General features: G+C 39.9%; 1 protein-coding gene across 1 annotated transcript in view; it reads left to right on the forward strand.

Moving 5' to 3' along the window:
- The window catches only part of TENM2 (teneurin transmembrane protein 2), a 730,807-nt gene that overhangs the window by 397,769 nt on the left and 313,400 nt on the right, over positions 1–19,638 (forward strand). The window contains exon 4 of the mRNA XM_044454098.1: positions 3,252–3,461. Coding sequence (XP_044310033.1) covers positions 3,252–3,461 — 210 coding nt within the window. The remainder of the gene's footprint in view (positions 1–3,251; positions 3,462–19,638) is intronic.

Raw genomic sequence — 19,638 nt, forward strand, 5'->3', positions numbered from 1 at the left:
ACACCATTTTTACTCTCCCCAGAATCATTTAAGCAGCAGGTCTTCCCTGTTTCTTTCCCTGCACCTCCATCCGCAGATGATGCAATGTGAAGAATCTCCTGCCATCCATCCTTCTGTGTTTGGAACACGAAAGCAAGGGACACACTCGAGTACCAGGGTGCTTCAGTTATTAGAAACAGTATTTGCATGGAAATGACCTGACCCTGGGCAAATGCATTTCAAGTTACGTTCTTAAAGTATTTAAGCTGGCAGTAAATCTGTTGGATAAATGCTGCTGGATAAGAAATGCTGTCTGAACAATGTAACGAAGGGAGCATAATTGTAGTAGGGAAGGTGATTTCATCTGTGACAGATGAATGGATTTGTTTCTGACAGGAAGAACCACTAAAGCACAAGTGGATAGGAATGCAGTTCTGATGATTTAGCCATAACTTGCCTTGACAAATTAGAATTACTTCTTTCTGTTCTTCAGTATTGACATATGTGTCTTGTAACACTCAAAGAAATCTGAGACTTCCTATGTGCTGGCCGTTGCAGACAGCCATATCTTTTTAACAACAGAATGTGATACTTGCATTTTACTTGTTCTCATACCTGTCGTGCACAATGTGCAGCCACAATTCAATATAGTATCTGTTCTGTAGATCTATAGATTTCTTGAGAGCCTCATAATGTGCCACCAGAAAACAGGATTAATACTCTGCTGGCAAGAAATGCTGTTTAAACAAATTTCCTGGGGAAACAGACAAACAGAATGGCTTTCTTGAGCCATCTGGAGTTTTTGCTATGAAGGCACTTCACTAAGGGCATGAAGGCACTTCACTAAGGGTAAGCTGTAGTTTGTATGGGTTATATTTTGGCTAGCTTGTTTAGGCAGAATGAACTGGTGAGAGGACAACATATTCAAGCAATATGATTGCCTGAAAATGTGACTTGTTTTGGCAAATTTGTGGTTTGTTTGTGCGTGCACGTGTACTCTAAATGAGATTGAAAATTGATATGCTCAGCTAGGACAGACACGACAGGAGCCTACAAAGCAATGACAGGTAATTTAGCCTGGTGTACATAGAGTTGATGGAGGCAGTGGATTTTCCACAATCCCTTGAGAGATCTCATTTGCAACCAGAGTGTGGTCTGGCTGGACCCTGCCTTGCTACTCAATTCCCAGATATTGGCAATGGCTAGCAAATCATTATCAAATTTCAGTAATGTGAAGCATGCCCCTTTGTGCTAGTCTCATTCCACAGCATTGTAATTCATATACAATAAGTGCCTGTCTGGGTCACTGCATAGAGTTACTGTCGGAGATAATTTAGAAGCTCCACCATGAAGTATTCTGTGGCCCATTCCTGGTGTTGGCCTCTAGGAGCATATTATGTTTGTTTCTGCACATATGCCTCACTGGCAATTACCTTCTGGACCCAGTTCATGGGCAGATCATTACCTTTTGAGCTGTTGGCAGTCTCTTCCAGACATACCTGAAAGACTGTCTTCTCTGAGATTGTCAGAGGAGTTTCTTCTCTCATACTCTTCTTTTCCAGGGACTGATGGAGGCTCAGAGCAAGCCCTTCTTGGTAGTTATACTGATCCTTTATGACACCTTTCTATTTATTTTGTAGGATAATTAAAACTAAAGAGTTCCAGCCCAGTGGCTTCTGATGAATATGGAAATGATCCAAATTCTATACCCCAAATAATGAAAGATCCTGTTCTGAGCATCACATCTGATGCTTATTAAAAGAGAGAGAGAGAGAGCCCTGTCCTACCACCACTCCTGTCTCCAAAAATACTTCTGCACTGATATCACACAAATTGTCTTACCGTTTGCTTTCCTTACCTAATAAATCAGTGGTTCTGTATAGTGATGGTGTATTGTTTCCTTCTGTGCTCCTTCTTTGTCACTAGCAGTGTTGCAAAGAGAAGGCCTTATGGGTCGGGGGAAAGTGTCATTCTCCAAAAACCACTTCAGTTGCTATCCAGCACTTGTTGGCAAAAGGGACGAACAGGTGGGAGAAAAAGGAAAAAGCAACATACTTTGCTCTCCTGTCAAGTAAGAAGAGAGAACTAGGGCTGTTTTGGGGTAGGACTTAAGACATGTGTCAGGGATTGCTGGCAGAATGGCGAAAGGAAAGCCAAGTTTTTTCTTCAGCTTGGATATGATCCAAGAGAAAGAAGCATTTGGAAGCTTAGGAAGTTCTTCTCTGGTTTTAGCCAGGCTTTTGCAAACCCACAAGTTCTTTTTTGAGTCTGATGTAGGAAAAGCTCACCAGTTGAGTATTTGAGAAAGCTTTTCCTGGGGCTGGTTAGCTGTTTTGTTTTGCATTACTGCTGCTACTGTGTTATGCTGACTTTCTCATTTTGTAATAACATCATTAGAGTTCTTTTTAATATTAATTATATTTGATACTATTGTGCCATGGTCTGTGAACTTTGGTTAGAAATGTATAGTAACAGCAGCAGCAGAGTTGCTCTTTATGTAATCAAAATATGTTTCTTGATCAAGCTGAGTACAGACTTCTAGTGACCAATAAGGTGTGCATTATGGGTTCTTTTGACAGGAAAAAATCCTGTTGCTATGCATGTCTGCAGAAGGGGATGCATCAGTATGAACCTGTTTTCCTTTACCCTAGAGACTACTTCCCCTCTGCAAATCAACAGGCTTGCATACATCAGTTACCTTGCCATACGCGTATCATTTTTTCTCTGCAACATTTGGAAACGCTGGTTCAGCAATGGAGAAGAGCGCTGCATTCTTTAGGAACTGATAATAGCTGGCATATATAGTGCTTCCAAGTGGACTCTCTCTTCTGTGATTATTATGGCTCTGTGAATCTCTCCGAACGTAATGCAGATGTTGAGTGGTTGTTTCAGGGGTTGGTTGGTTGGTTTGTAAAAAGACAATTCCTCTTGTCAGAACATCAGTAATCAGATTTTAAAACTCCAGGAGTGTTTTATGAACAGCTTTTAACTTCATTCATACAGCATCAGATCATATACAGCCTGAAACAGGCTCATGCTGTGAGGACATTATCAAGAGAGGCCAATCCCCTTTCTTGGAATGTCTTGGCAACACAGCTGATCATACTACCTTGAATATGATGCAAAGGGGAGAGTCAGTACCGATGGAGCACAGGTATTTTGATTCAGCCCCAGGTGTTATCATATGTGGTGACCGACAATTTCAATGTTACTGTTACGGTTTCTTTCATTACATTCATTGCTGAACTTTGAACCTCTGTCCTCTTTCCCAGGTCGTCCCATTCCACCTACATCCTCGTCTAGCCTTCTCCCATCCGCTCAACTGCCCAGTTCCCATAATCCACCACCAGTTAGCTGCCAGATGCCCTTGCTAGACAGCAATACTTCCCATCAGATCATGGATACCAACCCTGATGAGGAGTTCTCCCCAAATTCATACCTGCTAAGAGCATGCTCAGGGCCACAGCAGACTTCCAGCAGTGGTAAGGAAATGTTATAAATGTGGCATTTATAACTCAAATGGGCAAATTCTGATGATCATGAAAACAATGGCTCAGACATGAACATGATGAGAAGTGGGGGAAACGGCAAATATTTATTGTTGGGAATATCTGATGTTTTGAGAGTTTTGTTAGATTGTTGTTTTACATATTGATAAATTAATATTTTTACTTTGTTCACAACATTTTATTTTAGAGTGCTTCTTTTAAATTAGTAGTTATCTATATGAAACTGAATCCATGAATGTATTTTATCACTTGATGAAAATCCTCATGTGTGTTTGTAGGAAAAATATATCCAAGAGGTATTGTACTGCTTTGCATTTTTATAGAATAATGCATTGACTTTTAAATGCTAAATATGAAGCTGGTCCTGTTACCTCTCCTACTATTCTCATATCAGTGTTAAAACTAATCCTAACTTTCTGTGATTTGTGCTCTGGTTTATAAAGCACTTAGGATCTATCTCTGATTGAGGTTCCCTGCCCTCAACCCTTCCTACCCCCTTCAGTGCCTTTCCTGGGATCCAAGTGGTCACCAATACTGCCCTGCATGGCACACTTTTCTTTTCCCCACCCTTAGCCATTACTGTGGCCTCCCCATCTCCTTCTCATAGGCATCAACACCACCACAGCCTTTGTTGTTGTTGTTGTTGTTGTTGTTGTTAGTCGCAAAGTCGTGTCCAACCCATTGCAACCCCATGGACAACATTTCTCCAGGCCTTCTTGTCCTCCACGATCCCCCGGAGTCCACTCAAGCTCACACCAACTGCTTCAGTGACTCCATCTAGCCACCTCATTCTCTGCCATCCTCTTCTTCTTTTGCCATCTATTGTTCTCAGCATTAGGTTCTTCTTCAGGGAGTCCACAGCCTTTGCTTTCTCCCAAATGCATGTGAGGCTGCCAATTGCACCACAGCCTTTTCTTCCCACCCCCACAAAGATCTTCTGAAGCCACCTTGCCTTTGCCCTTGCCCTCCACTGCCGCTGTGGTTTGTCTTCTCCTTACCCTGCAGCCATCTAGACCACCGTCACCACCCTTCCTTCCTTTCCCCCACACATTGGGAGATAAAGGGACTGCAGTGGAGGTGGGCCTGAGTAAGAGGAGCTCATAAGTGGGATGGGAAAAGGAAAAAGAATGGGAGAGGCAAGGAGTAAATAGTGAATAGGGAGGAGACAGGTAAACCTCCTCCCTCCCCTTCCCTCCTGCAACAGCAGTTTTGGTGATGCTTACAGGCACAATCCAAAAGTCAAATGTCCTGCATGCCCAGGGAAGGCACCTAATCCCTGAATTAGTGGAATGAACCAGAGGTAGAATCAAAAATAAATATACTTGATAGGAAAACAGAACAGAAAACTACAAAATGTTTGTGCTTTTCTTCTCTTAAAAAGCATCCCCATGTAACTTACATGAAGATGAGTCTGGTATTGAAGGTCCTACAAGGAATAGGATCAATCCTGTCATTCTGCAAGCTCAAATGGTGCTACTGGAGCTCCACTGAATCTTCCCATGACACAAATGGTTGCTTATTATGCTCAAGCAACAGGCTGTGGAAGGCGTTGCATGACCCATGGCACAGCAGAGATGTACAACAGGTTGCACAAGTATAATGCACAAGCACACAGAAATAAAACTGTAGCTGGATTATACTTTTTGTGCATATTTCAAAACCTAAGTTCTGCTAGTGCAAAATCTTCTGTGTTCATGGAATGACACAGTTGGATATTTCCCAAGGTTTCATCGGAATAGCAAGGTGGGGGGAACTTCTTGATGAGACCAAAGGCATCACCTATGCCAGCTTCCATTTTTTTACTGTGCCCAGGTAGATGTTTCTTGGAAACATACAAGTAGGACAGGCAGGCAATAGCCAGCTTCCTTTGTTGCTCCCCAACAACTGGTATACTAAGGCAGAACTTGGAAACTGAGTATGAGTGGAGCAAGTGACTGGTGTTTCCTCTGTGGGAAATTGTGAGTTTTCTGATTCCAGTGGTCTTGCGCTGGCAAAGTGTTTAGAAAATAAAGTGTAGTTGTTGGTGGTCTAGCGATTTTGTAGTATTAATATATTTTTGTGGAAAATACGATAGCTGTGCCTACAGAAACTAGTAATAATACATTTAAGCATGCAAATTAACTTGTTTATATATTTAAATTTTATAGAACTACTTTCTTGTCAAACTATCAAATGCTTTATGCTGTTGTAGGTAAGATAATTGTGAACAAATTTTATCATTTTTATCACACTCATTATGGATAGAGATAAAGGAGAAAAATGTATTTGGTACTTGTGGGTTAGGATTTGTTATTGGATTTTGAAATTCAAAAAGTGTTTGAGGATATCTGTCATCTTGACTGGTACATTTTCCTGCCTTTGCTCCTCATTTAACAGATGGAGTTGTTGTGCGAGGGTTTAAAATAATAGTATGAACCATTATGTTGATTATGTTTCCTTTAATAAAGTAGCACTTGCAAGGATGAGTGATGCTTCTTGACTAAATGTATACTTATGTTTGTGTCAACTGCCACAATTAGATACTAATCCTAAATCAGTTTAGGATTAATCTTTCCAAAGATGAGGTGGCAGTCATCTTATTACACTGCCCTGTGTCCTTCCTGCTAGCCATTCTTCATATATGTGAAAAATTCATATGCCTAAAAAAAATTACCTAATCAAATCTCCCATCAAATGAGCAATCCATTGTTGATATTATGAAGGCCTTTAATCTATAATAAATCTTTATTAGAACTCATCAGAGCTTCCACTTTGAGAGAAATGAGATTATAGCACTCTTAAAATGACATTACATCATTGGGGTGATTGGTTTATCATTTGGGGAACTGACATCAATCATAACTAGCATAACCACACAGCAAATGAATTCAACCTTTTTACTGCAGAACAATGACACTGTAATTGCTCCAAACAAGGATTAAAATAAAATATAAAATGCAGTTTCTTCAGAAATGATGCTAAGTTAATGGAATATTTTATTAAAAATCATGTTCAAAAATTGAATAATTAAAATATGTGGAGATTAATACTATTTAGAAAGTTTCCTTTTTGCCCAATTTTAATTGCATTTTCTATAGCTAATATAAGCAGATTTTAATCAAGGACACCCCTTTATATGCTTTTGATTGATAAATATTGTATTCAACACAACTTATGCAAGTATATGAATGCCAAAACTTATATTAGATGCTTTTGCAGTGATATTTTCTTGCTAGTGACATTCTGGGGCAAATCAGGAAAGGAGACTTGTCTCATTCCTAGAGTCACAAATTTATTCTGATTCATCCCTATTTTCAGTATGCCAGAGTTATTCATAAAAACAGACTTGTGCTTCTATTTGAGTGAACATAAAAAGGGAAGCCATTGGTGGCTGGGACTGCTCTGGGTGAACATTAGGCCTCCCCACATCCTCAGCTATTCTCAAGGTACAAGCATGAATGATTATTTACAAAAATGGCCAAAGTCACAGGTACAGCACATGCTTTGTATCCACATGGTCTCAGGTTCTGTTCTTGGAAACTCCTGGGAGGGTCAGAAAAGGGTCCCTTTTAAATCTGGTGCCAGTGAGTGTCAACAATACTGGTCTAGATAGACCAGTGATCTGACTTACAATCCTGCATTCTTTCCTTTAAACACAAAAATGTTCCGGAAATAATTCATTCCCTCCTTCCCTCCCTGTATGTGTGCGTGTGTGTGCGTGTGTAGACTAACTACTAATGTTCCTTTCCTGCCACTACCATCCTCCCTACAGCCTGATTGAAGTGTACCACCACAAAAAACAAAGACATAAGTTCCCAAATGCTCGTTCCTACAAAAGGAGTTACAAAAATTTAACCAAGAAGCAGAACACAGCATGTAGCTATGCAGACGAAGAAGCTGGATCATGCAAGGATAAAGTGTAATTAATATTTAGTGGAGTCACTAGAGTCACCCCAATTGTGTGTGTGGAGTGTTTCTTTCTCCATATGAATGAATGGCACTTGTCTTATGGAGATCAGTTAAGTGTTCCATTTTAATAGTCTGTTGAGAGTGAACATGGCAACTGCCCTCTACACTTAACCCTTGATGGTCCAGTTGCTATGAACGATTCCATGATGGGGGAGTACAATGCTTGCTTGTATGTAGAAGTGCAGAGATGTACTTGAGTCCTAGGGATTCCTGCAGTATACAAGTCCTTTCTCCATAAGCGGACTGCCTTTCAGTGATCCACATTGCACTAGTAATTCCACAAAAGCTAATTGGCTCTTCTTAGTAGAAGTGCTTCTCAAGAACCATTTATTTGTTTTTATTGTACAGCCAGAAATAGTAACACAGAAACAGAGTGAGTCAGAAGGGGTCTCTCAGGCCATCTAGTCTGACCTTCAGCTCCAGCCGGGTTCCCTCATGACATGCCTACCATGTAAAGGTTGTACAAAATATGTCTATGCTAACTATCATGTCTAAAACTGTGTATGCATAGACTATATTCTCTGTCAGTTTTGCTTTTTCATTATTATGACCACATATTTTTCTTCCATTCAGTGTTTCCTCCAGTTAAACTTTGGAAAAAAAATACCACACCACAATGCAGTTTCTTTCCAGTTTAAAAGATTAGGATCCCATCTCCCTAGAAATAGTAGGAGAAACCCAAAGTTGCATAAGAGAGCTCTGCTTCCATAACAGGTCTTCCCCTTCTTCTCCTCCATCCTGCACCATCTCCAGTCTCTTCTGGGGGGTCCTCCATACCTCTGGTGCAGATATTGAGGAAGCAAAGGAGTTTTTAAAAAATGTCCTTGCACTGCTCTTCTGTAGGCAGGAGGTGTTCACGAGATACCACCTGTTGCACTTGCCTTCAGTTGTGGAGAGTTTCTTTTCCTTCTATATAGAAAAGGAATGGGGAACCTGTGGCCATTTTGGCCTATAACTCCCATTCTCCATCCACATTGATTATAATGGCTAGAGCTGGGGGGAGTTGTGAGTCAAAACAAATGAAAGCCACATGTCCTCTGCTATTGTGAACATATACAAAAATAAACAAAACTTGTGTAATATTTTTTAAAAACTGTAATGAAATGGAATGGGTTTTGGATGAGTATTAACACTTTTTTCATTACATTTGCAGGGTATTCTTCATGTCCATAGTAAGTTCTACCTTTAAATTGCCAGAGATACTGATTAGAGAAAAAAAACCCCAGAAATACTTTTTGTGGCTTTCTTTTATATCCTAGCAAATGTCACACAGCATTAAAGTTTTCATATTTTTCACACAATAAACAAAGCATGCAACCCATTCATATGATACAGTTTTGCTTGAATCAGTGGTATAGAATACTTGTTAATGAATTAGTAGTAAAATGGATTCTTTGAAGTAGAAAGCAATACTGAATAATATCAGAATTGCTTTATTATGAAAAGAGTCAAGATCTAGCATAAAGATGCCACTACTACCCTACCATAACCCTTTTGTTTTATTTTGTTTAATTATATCCTCTGGATTGTTTTTATATGCCTTCTATGAAAGCTTAAACCATTCCATTTTATGGCCTTCTGTGATCTGGCTTTATAAAAATAGGTATCTCTATGACAAGTCGTTAAAATTGGAATCCTGTGGATACAAAATGTCTCCTGAAGATGGTTGAATATCAGGTTTAGTAAATGGAAAAGGGAGATTCTGTATTTTTTCAAAATGTATAGTAGAAAATGTGGCAACAACAATAATCCTGCATCCTTAACTTTCCTTTTCTTTTGCACAACAAAGCCTTGGCTTCAAGTTATTTCCGGACTAAAGGAAACAGGTTGGAGCAGCTCAGTAGGTAGCACTTTCATCTCTTTGCCAGAAGGACATTGGTTTAAACTGCAGATAAGAAACCTAGGCATGTATATTCATCCCAGCTTGACTTCAGTAACTGCTGGATTGCTACAGGAACTTTTCTTCCATATTAGAGTGGGCTCAGTACTGGAGACATTAAATATTTCCTGGTACATTTTAAAGCAGAATGAACTGGTCCGTTTAACAAGAAAATAAATAATAATATATAAGATCCTTGGGAACATGTTTTAGCTTGAAAGTCAACTCCTTCCGTCATCAAAAACTTCATGATGTCATCCAAATAGGCTAGGTCTTATGGAAAGCCAGTGTACCCCAAAATAATGCCTGCATGAATATGTAAACACTATAGAAGCACAGCATTTAATCCTTATTGGATCAAGGTACAAAGGTTGATTAACCTCACTTTGTTGTAAGAATAGTTATATGTTTTTCTTACTATTTATTTTGATTTGCATTTGATTACAGGATTGCTCTCTCCTCTGTGTTTTGCCTTAGACATTACAAAGCTCCAAAGGCCATGATTAAGGAAAGAAGCATTTTAAGAGCTGCTATTCATATGCATTAGATTTTCTGGATTTAGGGAGCAACCCTATACATTTTATGCCAGAGGAAGTTCTCAAATCTCAGCTCTCCTCAACTAGCATTTAGGACAACTTTTTGGTCACATAGGACCAGATTTTGCATAAGAGTGAGCTCTTAAAAGTGATTATTAAATTTTAAAAGTTTTTCCTTAAAATACCTGCTTATTTAGAACTCTGAAAGTAATGCAAAGAAATAGATAAGGCTACAATCATATATCCATTTACCTATGAGTCATCCCTACTCAAAGGATATATGTACAACACTGACCTTTAACATTCTTTAACTGAATCAGGACAATCTCTTAAATCAAGTTATTTAAAGGCTAGTTTTTAAATGTAAAATAAAGACTAATATCACTTCTGAGCTTAGAATGCCCAAATGAGTTGTCCAGAAGTTGCTCAAACCAGGAATTGATACGATACGAACAGGTTTAAAAGAATCATGGGCCCTTGCACTCCTGTGTCTCCACACCTTTCTTCATGTTCGCAGAGTAACTGCTTGATTTTTGGCAAGTTATAGTCTGCTGTTTATATCCAAATAGCAAATTATGTACTTGCCCTACAATCCAAGAACGAAAACCAGGAAACAATGAGATTGCATAAAGCCTTTTTTTTAAGATGAAAACCAATATGCTTTAATTGCTATACCAACCATTTAAATTGATTGTTTTCTTCATGTGGTTCTTGCCATGTATGATTTTTTTTATGGAAACAAGGCTTCACAAAGAGGTGCTAAGATCCAGTTGTTGGTGCATTCTTCTATTGCTGCTTGGTAGCCTTTCCCTGCTGCTGGCATGTATCCAAATGCAGCCCACACTAAAGAGTCCCCATGCCATCCCATACCCAAGTGGGATTATGTGATTTACCATGGACTGTTCTGGTCAATGATACTAGTACTGGTAGTTTGGGTATAAGCCCTTGACTAGTCAAAGCCTTTTGGTGAAGAAAATATTAATAGATATGCAGATCTGGAGATACAAAACTATTGGGGAAATCCAGAATGACTCCATGGGAAGTTGCCCTTGTTCAGCTTCTTACTCATTTTGTATAGGGATTTTGTCACTTGCAGGAGTCTACTATGTGAAGTTCAGAGACAGGAAAGCAAGTAAAATAGTATATAACCTTTTAGTATTTTTTTTTTTTTTTTGCCAAAGTTCTTACGTGCACCAGTTTATACCTTTGTGTGGCAGGCTTTTTCTATGCTTAACTTATAAGGTTTATATAGGGATATCAATGAAACGAACACATGGAAGTTGCCTCACACCTTACAGAGCTCCAGCATAGCTTCATTGCCATTCAAGGTTAATATTAGTGATTTAAAGTGGAGTGTTACGTATGTGTAGGCAAGGTCTGACGAGAGAATTCTGGCAGTCACAGCAATTTATTTTTATCTAAGTATGCATTAGATAGCGTTGTACCCTAAGGGTGCGATTCTGTGGCCTCCGATCATAATTTGGGAGGCCTAGGGTTGTTTGGAATCCTTGCTCTGAGATTAAGATGTTCTCAGTGCTGGGATGCTGAAGGCAAAACCCTCGCCTCTCTTCACAGGCAGTGTGGAAAGGACTGTACAGACTGATTTCCAAGTTCTCAAACTGGCCTCGGAGAGGAGTGCTGGAGGCAAGGAGGGGAGCAGCTGATGGTTTATGCTGAATCCAGACTATTCTCCGGCTTCCCTCCCCTTCTGTGCCACTCCATCTAGACAGGTAGAAGTGGCCATCTAGTAGACGTGCTGGGCTCAGGGCACAGCAGCATTGCAATTCTGGAGGCTTATGTGCATCAAAGGTGAGAGCACTGGGTTGCATCCTAGTATTCCAAGGCAGCTCTCCTAACTTCTTACAGAGAGGAGATGTAATTGCCAAGATACAGAACATACTAGAAAGCTAGCTCAGTTTCTGCTGTTCTGTGGGCAGAATGAGGTGCTGATGAGCAGCATGAGATCTTATTATTTGTCTGAACTGTATTAATCTATTGGGGAACCATTAAAATAGACTTTTCTGAACTCCAGCAATAGTCATTCATAAATTTTTCACTCCTTTTATTCAGGGCATGATCTTACTTCTGACTGAATCTCTTGAGCTCTCAGAAGTTAAAAAATTTATATTGGCATTAGAACTGGGGTTGCTGCCCAAGGTGGGTTTTAGCAGCAAAGCTAGAAATAGATTTTTTTTCCTTTTCTTGTTATTTTTATTTTGTTGCCTCTGTAGCACCTGCTCTAAGATTCTATCACTTATATAGAACTGGGTAAAGATGTCAAAAGCCCCCAGATGTGTTTATTCTATACTGTGCATTGTGCAGTTTTTCTACTTTAACACTGGAATGGTTAAACAATCAAGACAAGATACTGCCAGAAGTAGTTATTCTGTTCTGAATGGTAGTGCACAGCTTGGGTTCTGCATAGCAATGCACTTGTCTTGAAAGAGCAGGGTTACAAGTTAGGGGTGCGCATTGATCCAGATTTGCCACCAGTAACTCAAGTAGTTTCTGTGGCATGGGATAATTTTCACCAGCTTAGGTGCCTGAGTTGTGACCTCCTCAGAACAGAGACATCTTGCCACAGTTATCAATGTTTTGGTAAACCCCATGTTAGATTAGTATATGTATTGCAAGGGGGTTGCTCTGCAAAACTGTTTGGAAACCCGTTTGTTCAAAATGCACCTACTAAATGGGAAATTACTAATGAGAAATAAGGGCAAGTGTCTTTCTTAATCTGCAATGCCTCTGGTCCATTTCTGGGCACCATTCAAAGTATGGATTCTGATTTGTAAAGTCTTGTATACTGTAAGACTGCAATACTTGTAGATGAGCTGATCTGTTGGGATGTATCGAACTGCTGTTTTTTTAAAAAAAATCAAATTGATAAAGGTAAGTGTGTCAGCAAAATCCAAATATTTTATTTCATATACTTTTCACATTACAATTTCACCATTACCACTTTTCCAGCTCTCCCCATACCATGCTCCTCATGTAGTGGCAGAAAGGTACAACACTTGTTCTGTGCTGTCAAGGCATGCTAGGAATGAAATCTCTCCAGACTACCCTCATGTTCAAGACTGGTGGCTTCCTTGACAGATACAATCCATCTTGTATTTTGTCTTTTGTCTTCTGCCTTCAACTTAACATGAGTGTCTTCTCCAAGAAGTCTTTTCATGATGCATCCAAAGTATGATAGCCTCAGTTTTGCCACTTTTGCGCCTACAGAAAGTTCTGGTTTGATTTGTTTGTCTTCCTGATGGTCCAGCATATTTGCAAAGGTCTTCTCCAGAACCACATCAGTTTAATTCCTATCAGCTTTTTTCATTGTCCATCTTTCATACCATACATTGTGATTGGGAATACAATAATTTAGATGGACTTGGACTCCATTAATACATCCTTACAGTTAATCATCTTTTCTAGTTTCTTCATTGCTGCCTTTCCAAGTCTCAGTCTTCTGATTTCATGGGTGCAGTCTCCCTTTGATTGGATGACCAAACCAAGGTTTTTAAGTCATTGCCTCTGTTTATTATGCTTGTAGATGAGGGATAAATCATCCTAGATCAAGCCAGAATGGGGGCAGTTGATAAAAAACAAGTACATGGAAGAATACATCTGAGGTGGAACTTGTAGCATGCTGTACTGTACTACTACTTCTTCTGCCCCAAACCCACTAAGGTCTCCAAAGTTAGCAGGGAACTCTCCTTGGTCATCCTTTTCTACTCTCTTTGCTTACTACTATCCTAAATATGTTTGCTCGACATGCCATCTAACACCAGTAAATTTCAGCCTTTTGCAGTAAGTCACCAGGAGATCACAGTATAGCCATATATGGATGTGATTATTGTATGGGAAACTTTGCTAAATCATTGCTATTGAAAGCATCTTAGACCTGTTCTCATTCAGAAGGGGCACACCACATGTTTATACTTTGCAGTTACGTAGCCAAGTACCACTACCTAAATAAGCCCTCTAGACAAAATTACATGCCATCAAACCCCTGCATAGCTGTCCTTCTTTCATAACTGTTCCCATGCTTTTGTGGGTATAGGCAGCCGCAAAAATTGTGAAACAATCTACACTGTCAGTCCTCAAAACTTTTAGCACCTGTTTGAAAAATGGAAGAATTGATTCTAGATAGCCCCTTCTCCCTCACTTCTAAAAAAAAAATCAGTGCCCTTGAAAATTCAGAGGAAACACAGAATACCCTAGTAGCCAATCTGTATGTTATATCTGTAGTGCACTAAGTAGCTAAGTACAGTGGTACCTCAGTTCATGACCAAATTGGGTCACAAATAGAAATTTCAGAAAAAAATTGCCTCAGGTGGCAAACTCCACATCGAGTGATGATCGCAATCACACCCATCTTCCCTGCATGGGCATGATCACGGTTGTGCTTGGGGGGGTGGGGGGAGATGGCTGCAGCTGCACCCCTCTTCCCTGCCTGAGCGTGACCACAGTCATGGCCATAGACGGGCATGATCGCAGTCATGCTCGGGGGGGAGGGGGATGGCCGAGATTGTGCTCAGGGTGGGGAGATGGCCGCAATCTCTGTTTTCGTTCTTTGTCCTTTTGTTTCAATTTTTTGTGATTTTTAAAAAATGGTTACAAAACGGATTAACCTTATTTACAGTGAACCTTATGGGGAAGTTTGACTTAGCTCATGACCAATTTGGGTTGCGACCAGAGTCATGGAATGAATTAAGTTCATGAGCCAAGGTACCACTGTATAGCATGACAATATGAATTGATTTGCCAGTCATTAATGTTGGATAAGTTGGTAGAAAGACTCAAGGTGTCTATCCCAGGAAAAATATTCTTGCATTTATACAGTGGAGCAACTGTTAATTGAGTTGGTGGCCTGAAACAAGGCAATAAAAATTTCCCTATTATGGTTAACATTTTCCAAAACCACATGAATTTCACTTCACCTAAATGGATAACTGCATAGTTGACACTTGTAAAGTTCATGTAGCTGCACCACAGGTATAGCATGACAACATGGTCTACATTCCTCAACTTTTTATAAACTGTTTTCATTATATAGTGGAAGCCATCTTCACAGAATCATCTTCAGAAAGTATTTAAGAGGCAGAATAGAAATAATTAAAGTTAATATGTCATAGTGTAGAAGTATTATCCCCCTCTTCTGTGCACATGTTAATATGATGAGAGAGCTTGACAGTTTCAAAAAGCCAACAGCGATACTGTCAGGAGGCCAGTATAGTTTGACCAGACCGGTCTCCCGGTGAGTCCTAAGGCAGAATGGATAAGGCTGAGCCACCAGCCTATGATGCAGCCACCCTCTTCAGGAGCAATGGTCACGTCAGCAAAACAAAGCGTGTTATCTCATTAATGGGAATGATGGGGTGTGAAACTTCTGAAACAGTAAAGCAGTTACTGGGCAGCAGTGATAGTGGCTGGTGAAAGCAGCAGAGAATCTTTTTCAGACATCAGCAATGACATTCACACTAACTCTGGTTAGTACTGTGCAGAAGGAGGATGTCATAATTCAGTTCTGAATTTGCTCACCTCAAAAACCTTATGATGAAACAATCCAAAATAAAACAAGAGGTAGTGCCAGAAGATGAGGCACCCCCTCTCTCTGGTTGGAAGGCACTTTATGAGCTAATGAGGAAAACAAAGGGCAAATGCAATCATAGAATCATAGAACAGTAGCATTGGAAGGTTTTTTTTAATCAACTCCCCCCATTCTGGCTTGATCTGGGATGCTTTATCCCTCATCTACAATCATAATAGACAATGATTTAAAAACATACTGCCCTTCCCATCTGGCAAATCCCCTTAAAAATAGAATTTGTATACTAATGTAAATAAGCAAATGACTGTTTTCCTGTCCTTTCCACATCTGATTTATTTTGAAAAAACTATCAGTTTCTCATGGACAAATTATAGCTGGATTCTCAGCTGTGTAGGAAGAAGCATATGCAATTGCCTGTTCAATGCTTAAAATACTAATTTTTATCACTGATGCTCATTATAACCAAATTAAAAGCGCTATTGGATTAAGAACACAAAGTTCCCTTTTCTCTTATGAAAAAGGTTCTGGACAAGAGGGACATTTTTGTCTTGCAGAGATTTTGTTATCACTTAACTTGATATGTACATGCCTTGTAAATGACAGAGTGACTAATGTAGGTTTGAATCAGACAGCTGTATGCTCCTACTGTACTTATTTGGAGGCATATGCATTTATTAGACCTACTTCAAGATAATGAATAGATGAGGGGGTGAGTGATTAACTTTACTAAAAATATACTGTGGAAAACTCATTACTATCCGATAACTAATGGTACGTCTACATAGAGGGTTAAATAAACACAAATGTCATGACACTGGCATTGGCGTGTGACACTTCTAGAGGCATTTGCTTGATTTTCAAATGTACTTGAAATGTCCATGTCTCACCATAGGATACCATTGAGTTGCATACTTTCAAAAGAGCTTAAATGCATGCTATTGCCTTTGAGGCCTTTCATCATACTGCGTATTAGGCAGAGCAATCCTGTGTACCTAAACAGCATCTAGAGGGCCATAGGATTTTTTTTCTTTTCTTTTCTTTTCTTTTCTTTTCTTTTCTTTTCTTTTCTTTTCTTTTTTTTTGGTGGGGGGTCCCAAATCCAATATCACAGAAGAGCTATAACTTGGACCTGGGATCCACATTTGGAGATCTCCATTCCCTATTTTCAGCTTGTGTAAAAAGAATCACTCTGGATACTTATCTGAGATTGTATAACCGACCTTGGAAAATGGTTTAGGGGACATTCTGGGTGAAAAGTCAGGAAAAAGACTAATACCACCAAGATTCAGCAAGTATCTTGGCAGCACCTCAGCTTTCTTCCTCCTCTGTAAAGCATCAGAGTTATACTATCTAAATGTGTCATCCAGCTGGTTTGCAGGGCAGTCAGAGCACAGAAGTAACTTTCACATCTTGCTATGCATGAGATGTTCAAAGGCTGTGGGATTCTCATTGGTTTGAACCAAAATAAGATTGGAAAGGATCAAACTCACTGTGGAAGCAGTGGTGACCACTGAAGTTGTAAGTTGATTGTAGAACTCATGAAAACTCTGGTTCTTGTTTCTCACCAGCACTGGGCTCTTTTGAATCAGTTTTATGTGCTGATACATCAGGGTTGTGTACATAAAGAGCTCTAACTTTCTTGCATGTATGTATTGGTAATTAGCTTGAGCAAAATGCTTATGAAGGGTCAAAACAATGCATAAATCCAGGGAGGGAAGTAAACGTTCCCACACATACATTTTCTTTTCATGAGTTTCTCTATTTCTGTCCTTAGCAATGTTGGTCCACTATCTAAAATAACCTAGCACTGAGTTTTAATTCTCACTTTTAATGTATCTTTAATTGCTTTTCACATTAATTTCAAGCCTGGTCCTTAGAAATGGCAAATGCTTTCATTTCCTACAATGTAATGCTACAGATTTCCTTTTAAAAATAGTGATTGCTGTCTCTCCAGCAGACTTGCCATGCTACTACATTCCATTTAGATCCAAAGCCCTTCAGGCCCAGTGACATGACCTCATGGGATTTTGTCACATTTTGCCGTAAGCATCTTTGTTTCAACTCTGGAATGAAGTGCTATAGCCCTCCTAGATTTTTATTTCAGTAGTTTGATAGTTGTATTTGTTCGTTTATCATAGGAAGGAAGGAAGCTTGTGGTAACGCACCAAAGACTAAGTGAAAAAGATGTTCATGTCTATAGGAAACTGCACTATACACTAAAAGACCTTCAAAAGTATTTTAGAAATAATATACTGCTGTGTATTCATTCAATGTACTAGTAAATAGAGCTTGCATGCTGCAAGTTTAATTATATGAATTGCTATGATCTGCCCAGGCTGTTGGACAGTGTCGCACATCTAGTGCCGCCCCTTTTGTGGAAGCACTTAGTAGCCAGTTTCTCAGTTTCAACACCTTCATCTCTCATGTATGCAAATGCCTTGCTCAGGCTGTGGGCATTTAGACTCAGACTTTGCACCTAGGTCAGTACATTCCACCCAGGTATCTGGCTTCCTTCCCCCAGAAGATGCTCTGCCTTTTATACTCAGACTTGCCTTCCAAATTCCACAGAGATACCAGCAGGTCCCCAAGGCATGCCCCTCTCACCACAAGCCTTGGGCTCCAACAGCCTTGAGTTAACTAGGGTAAGGACCTGACTACCACTATTTCTCCCTGATAGGCCCTATTTCCACCAAAAATGCACCCGCAGGTGTGTGTGCTCTTCCCCTTCTCATCCGCATTCACACCAGAGGTTAATGGCAAAGCAAAACAAGTTTATTTTTTCAACTCCAGACAGAGGTAGTTCTTCTTCATAGTGTTTCCTTGTACTGCAGATTATCATTCTGTCAGTAGCTGGTTCCCCATCCCATCCCTAAATCAGAATAAAAGTTAAATTGCTTCTCACAGGTCTTTATCCTGGTCAATATTCTGCCCATGCACTGTGATTAAACTTCAGTGACAACTGATTCTAGAAGTGAGGAGCCACTGTGGAAAAGGCCATCTTTTCACCTGGATCACTGGAGCATATGACAGCAAATGGATTCTCAGCTGTGTTCAGTGGTGTCTATTATGAACTTTGTCATTTCCATACTAAGCATTGACAGTGTTATTCCATTATCCTTAGCGCCTCAAAATACTAACAACCTTACACAGTGCTATAATAAGGTCTAGAACATTGTGAATAATCATAATCAGCCACTTCATCATCTCCTTTCAAACACTGAGCAGAATCTCAGCAGGGCTTCTAGCTAAAGCCTGCGGGAAAATCCTCAAGAGACCTTAGAAATCCATCCAGGTTCCTCAGCAGTCACCCGCAGATTATTTTCTCTCAGTCTTTTTTCATAGAAAAATTGATTCAAAGTGTGCCCTGCTATACGTATGTGTTTATGGCTGATGTTAGGAGTTTCTCCTTTCCCAATTCAAACCTGATTCAAGTATGCAAAGATTCAGTTAAAGTTGTCTCATATTTTGGTACAGTGTTCTGCTGTTACTGTGACATAAGCAGTATGTTCCATGCTGTCACCATTAGAAGTAAAAGAGCTCAGTTTCAGAAAGTAACCATGATGTACACCCTTTGCGGGGGTAGCACCAATTTAGACTACCTTAAGTGTTCCTCAGGACACTTCATATGCTCCACTTTGAAGAATTCCTTTACTAGTGCTTAGAAGACAATGGAATGTGTGTGAGAAAAATGGCATTCTGTATGTACTTCACACTTGGGATTTGTGAGGAATCTGTTTGGGGATGGAAAGCAATTGGGCTGGGTCATCTAGAGTTGCTGATGACACACAAACGTATTTTTCCTTTTCATCTTCAGCAAGTGAGGCTGTGGATGTGCTAAACCAGTGCCTGGGTGCATCAATGAACTGAATGAGGGCTAACACACTGACACACCGTCAGGCAAAGCTGAGATGCTGATGGTGGATGGTTCTTCTGACTGAATGAAGGGAATTCAGCCTCTCCCAGATGGGGTCATACACCCCTTGAAGAGCAGATTTATAACTCAGGAGTGCTCCTTGACTCATGCTTGATTACTTTACATTCCCAGCCAGGGAATATGTTTAAATTACATTCCATTTTTTCTCCTCCCCTGTCTCCCACCCATGTGGTGGTACTGCTTAATCCTTCTTCCCTCACGTAGCCTCTCACCCTTGCTCAGGGTCATAGACCTGTCTCTTACACAGACACCAGGTAACTTTCATTTTCCCAGTCAATATGGGAAGAGGCACCCCTCCCCACCTGGCAACC

This window comes from Varanus komodoensis, unplaced genomic scaffold, assembly GCF_004798865.1.
Source record: "Varanus komodoensis strain SLA01 unplaced genomic scaffold, ASM479886v1 scaffold7_1, whole genome shotgun sequence".
Taxonomy (NCBI): domain Eukaryota; kingdom Metazoa; phylum Chordata; class Lepidosauria; order Squamata; family Varanidae; genus Varanus; species Varanus komodoensis.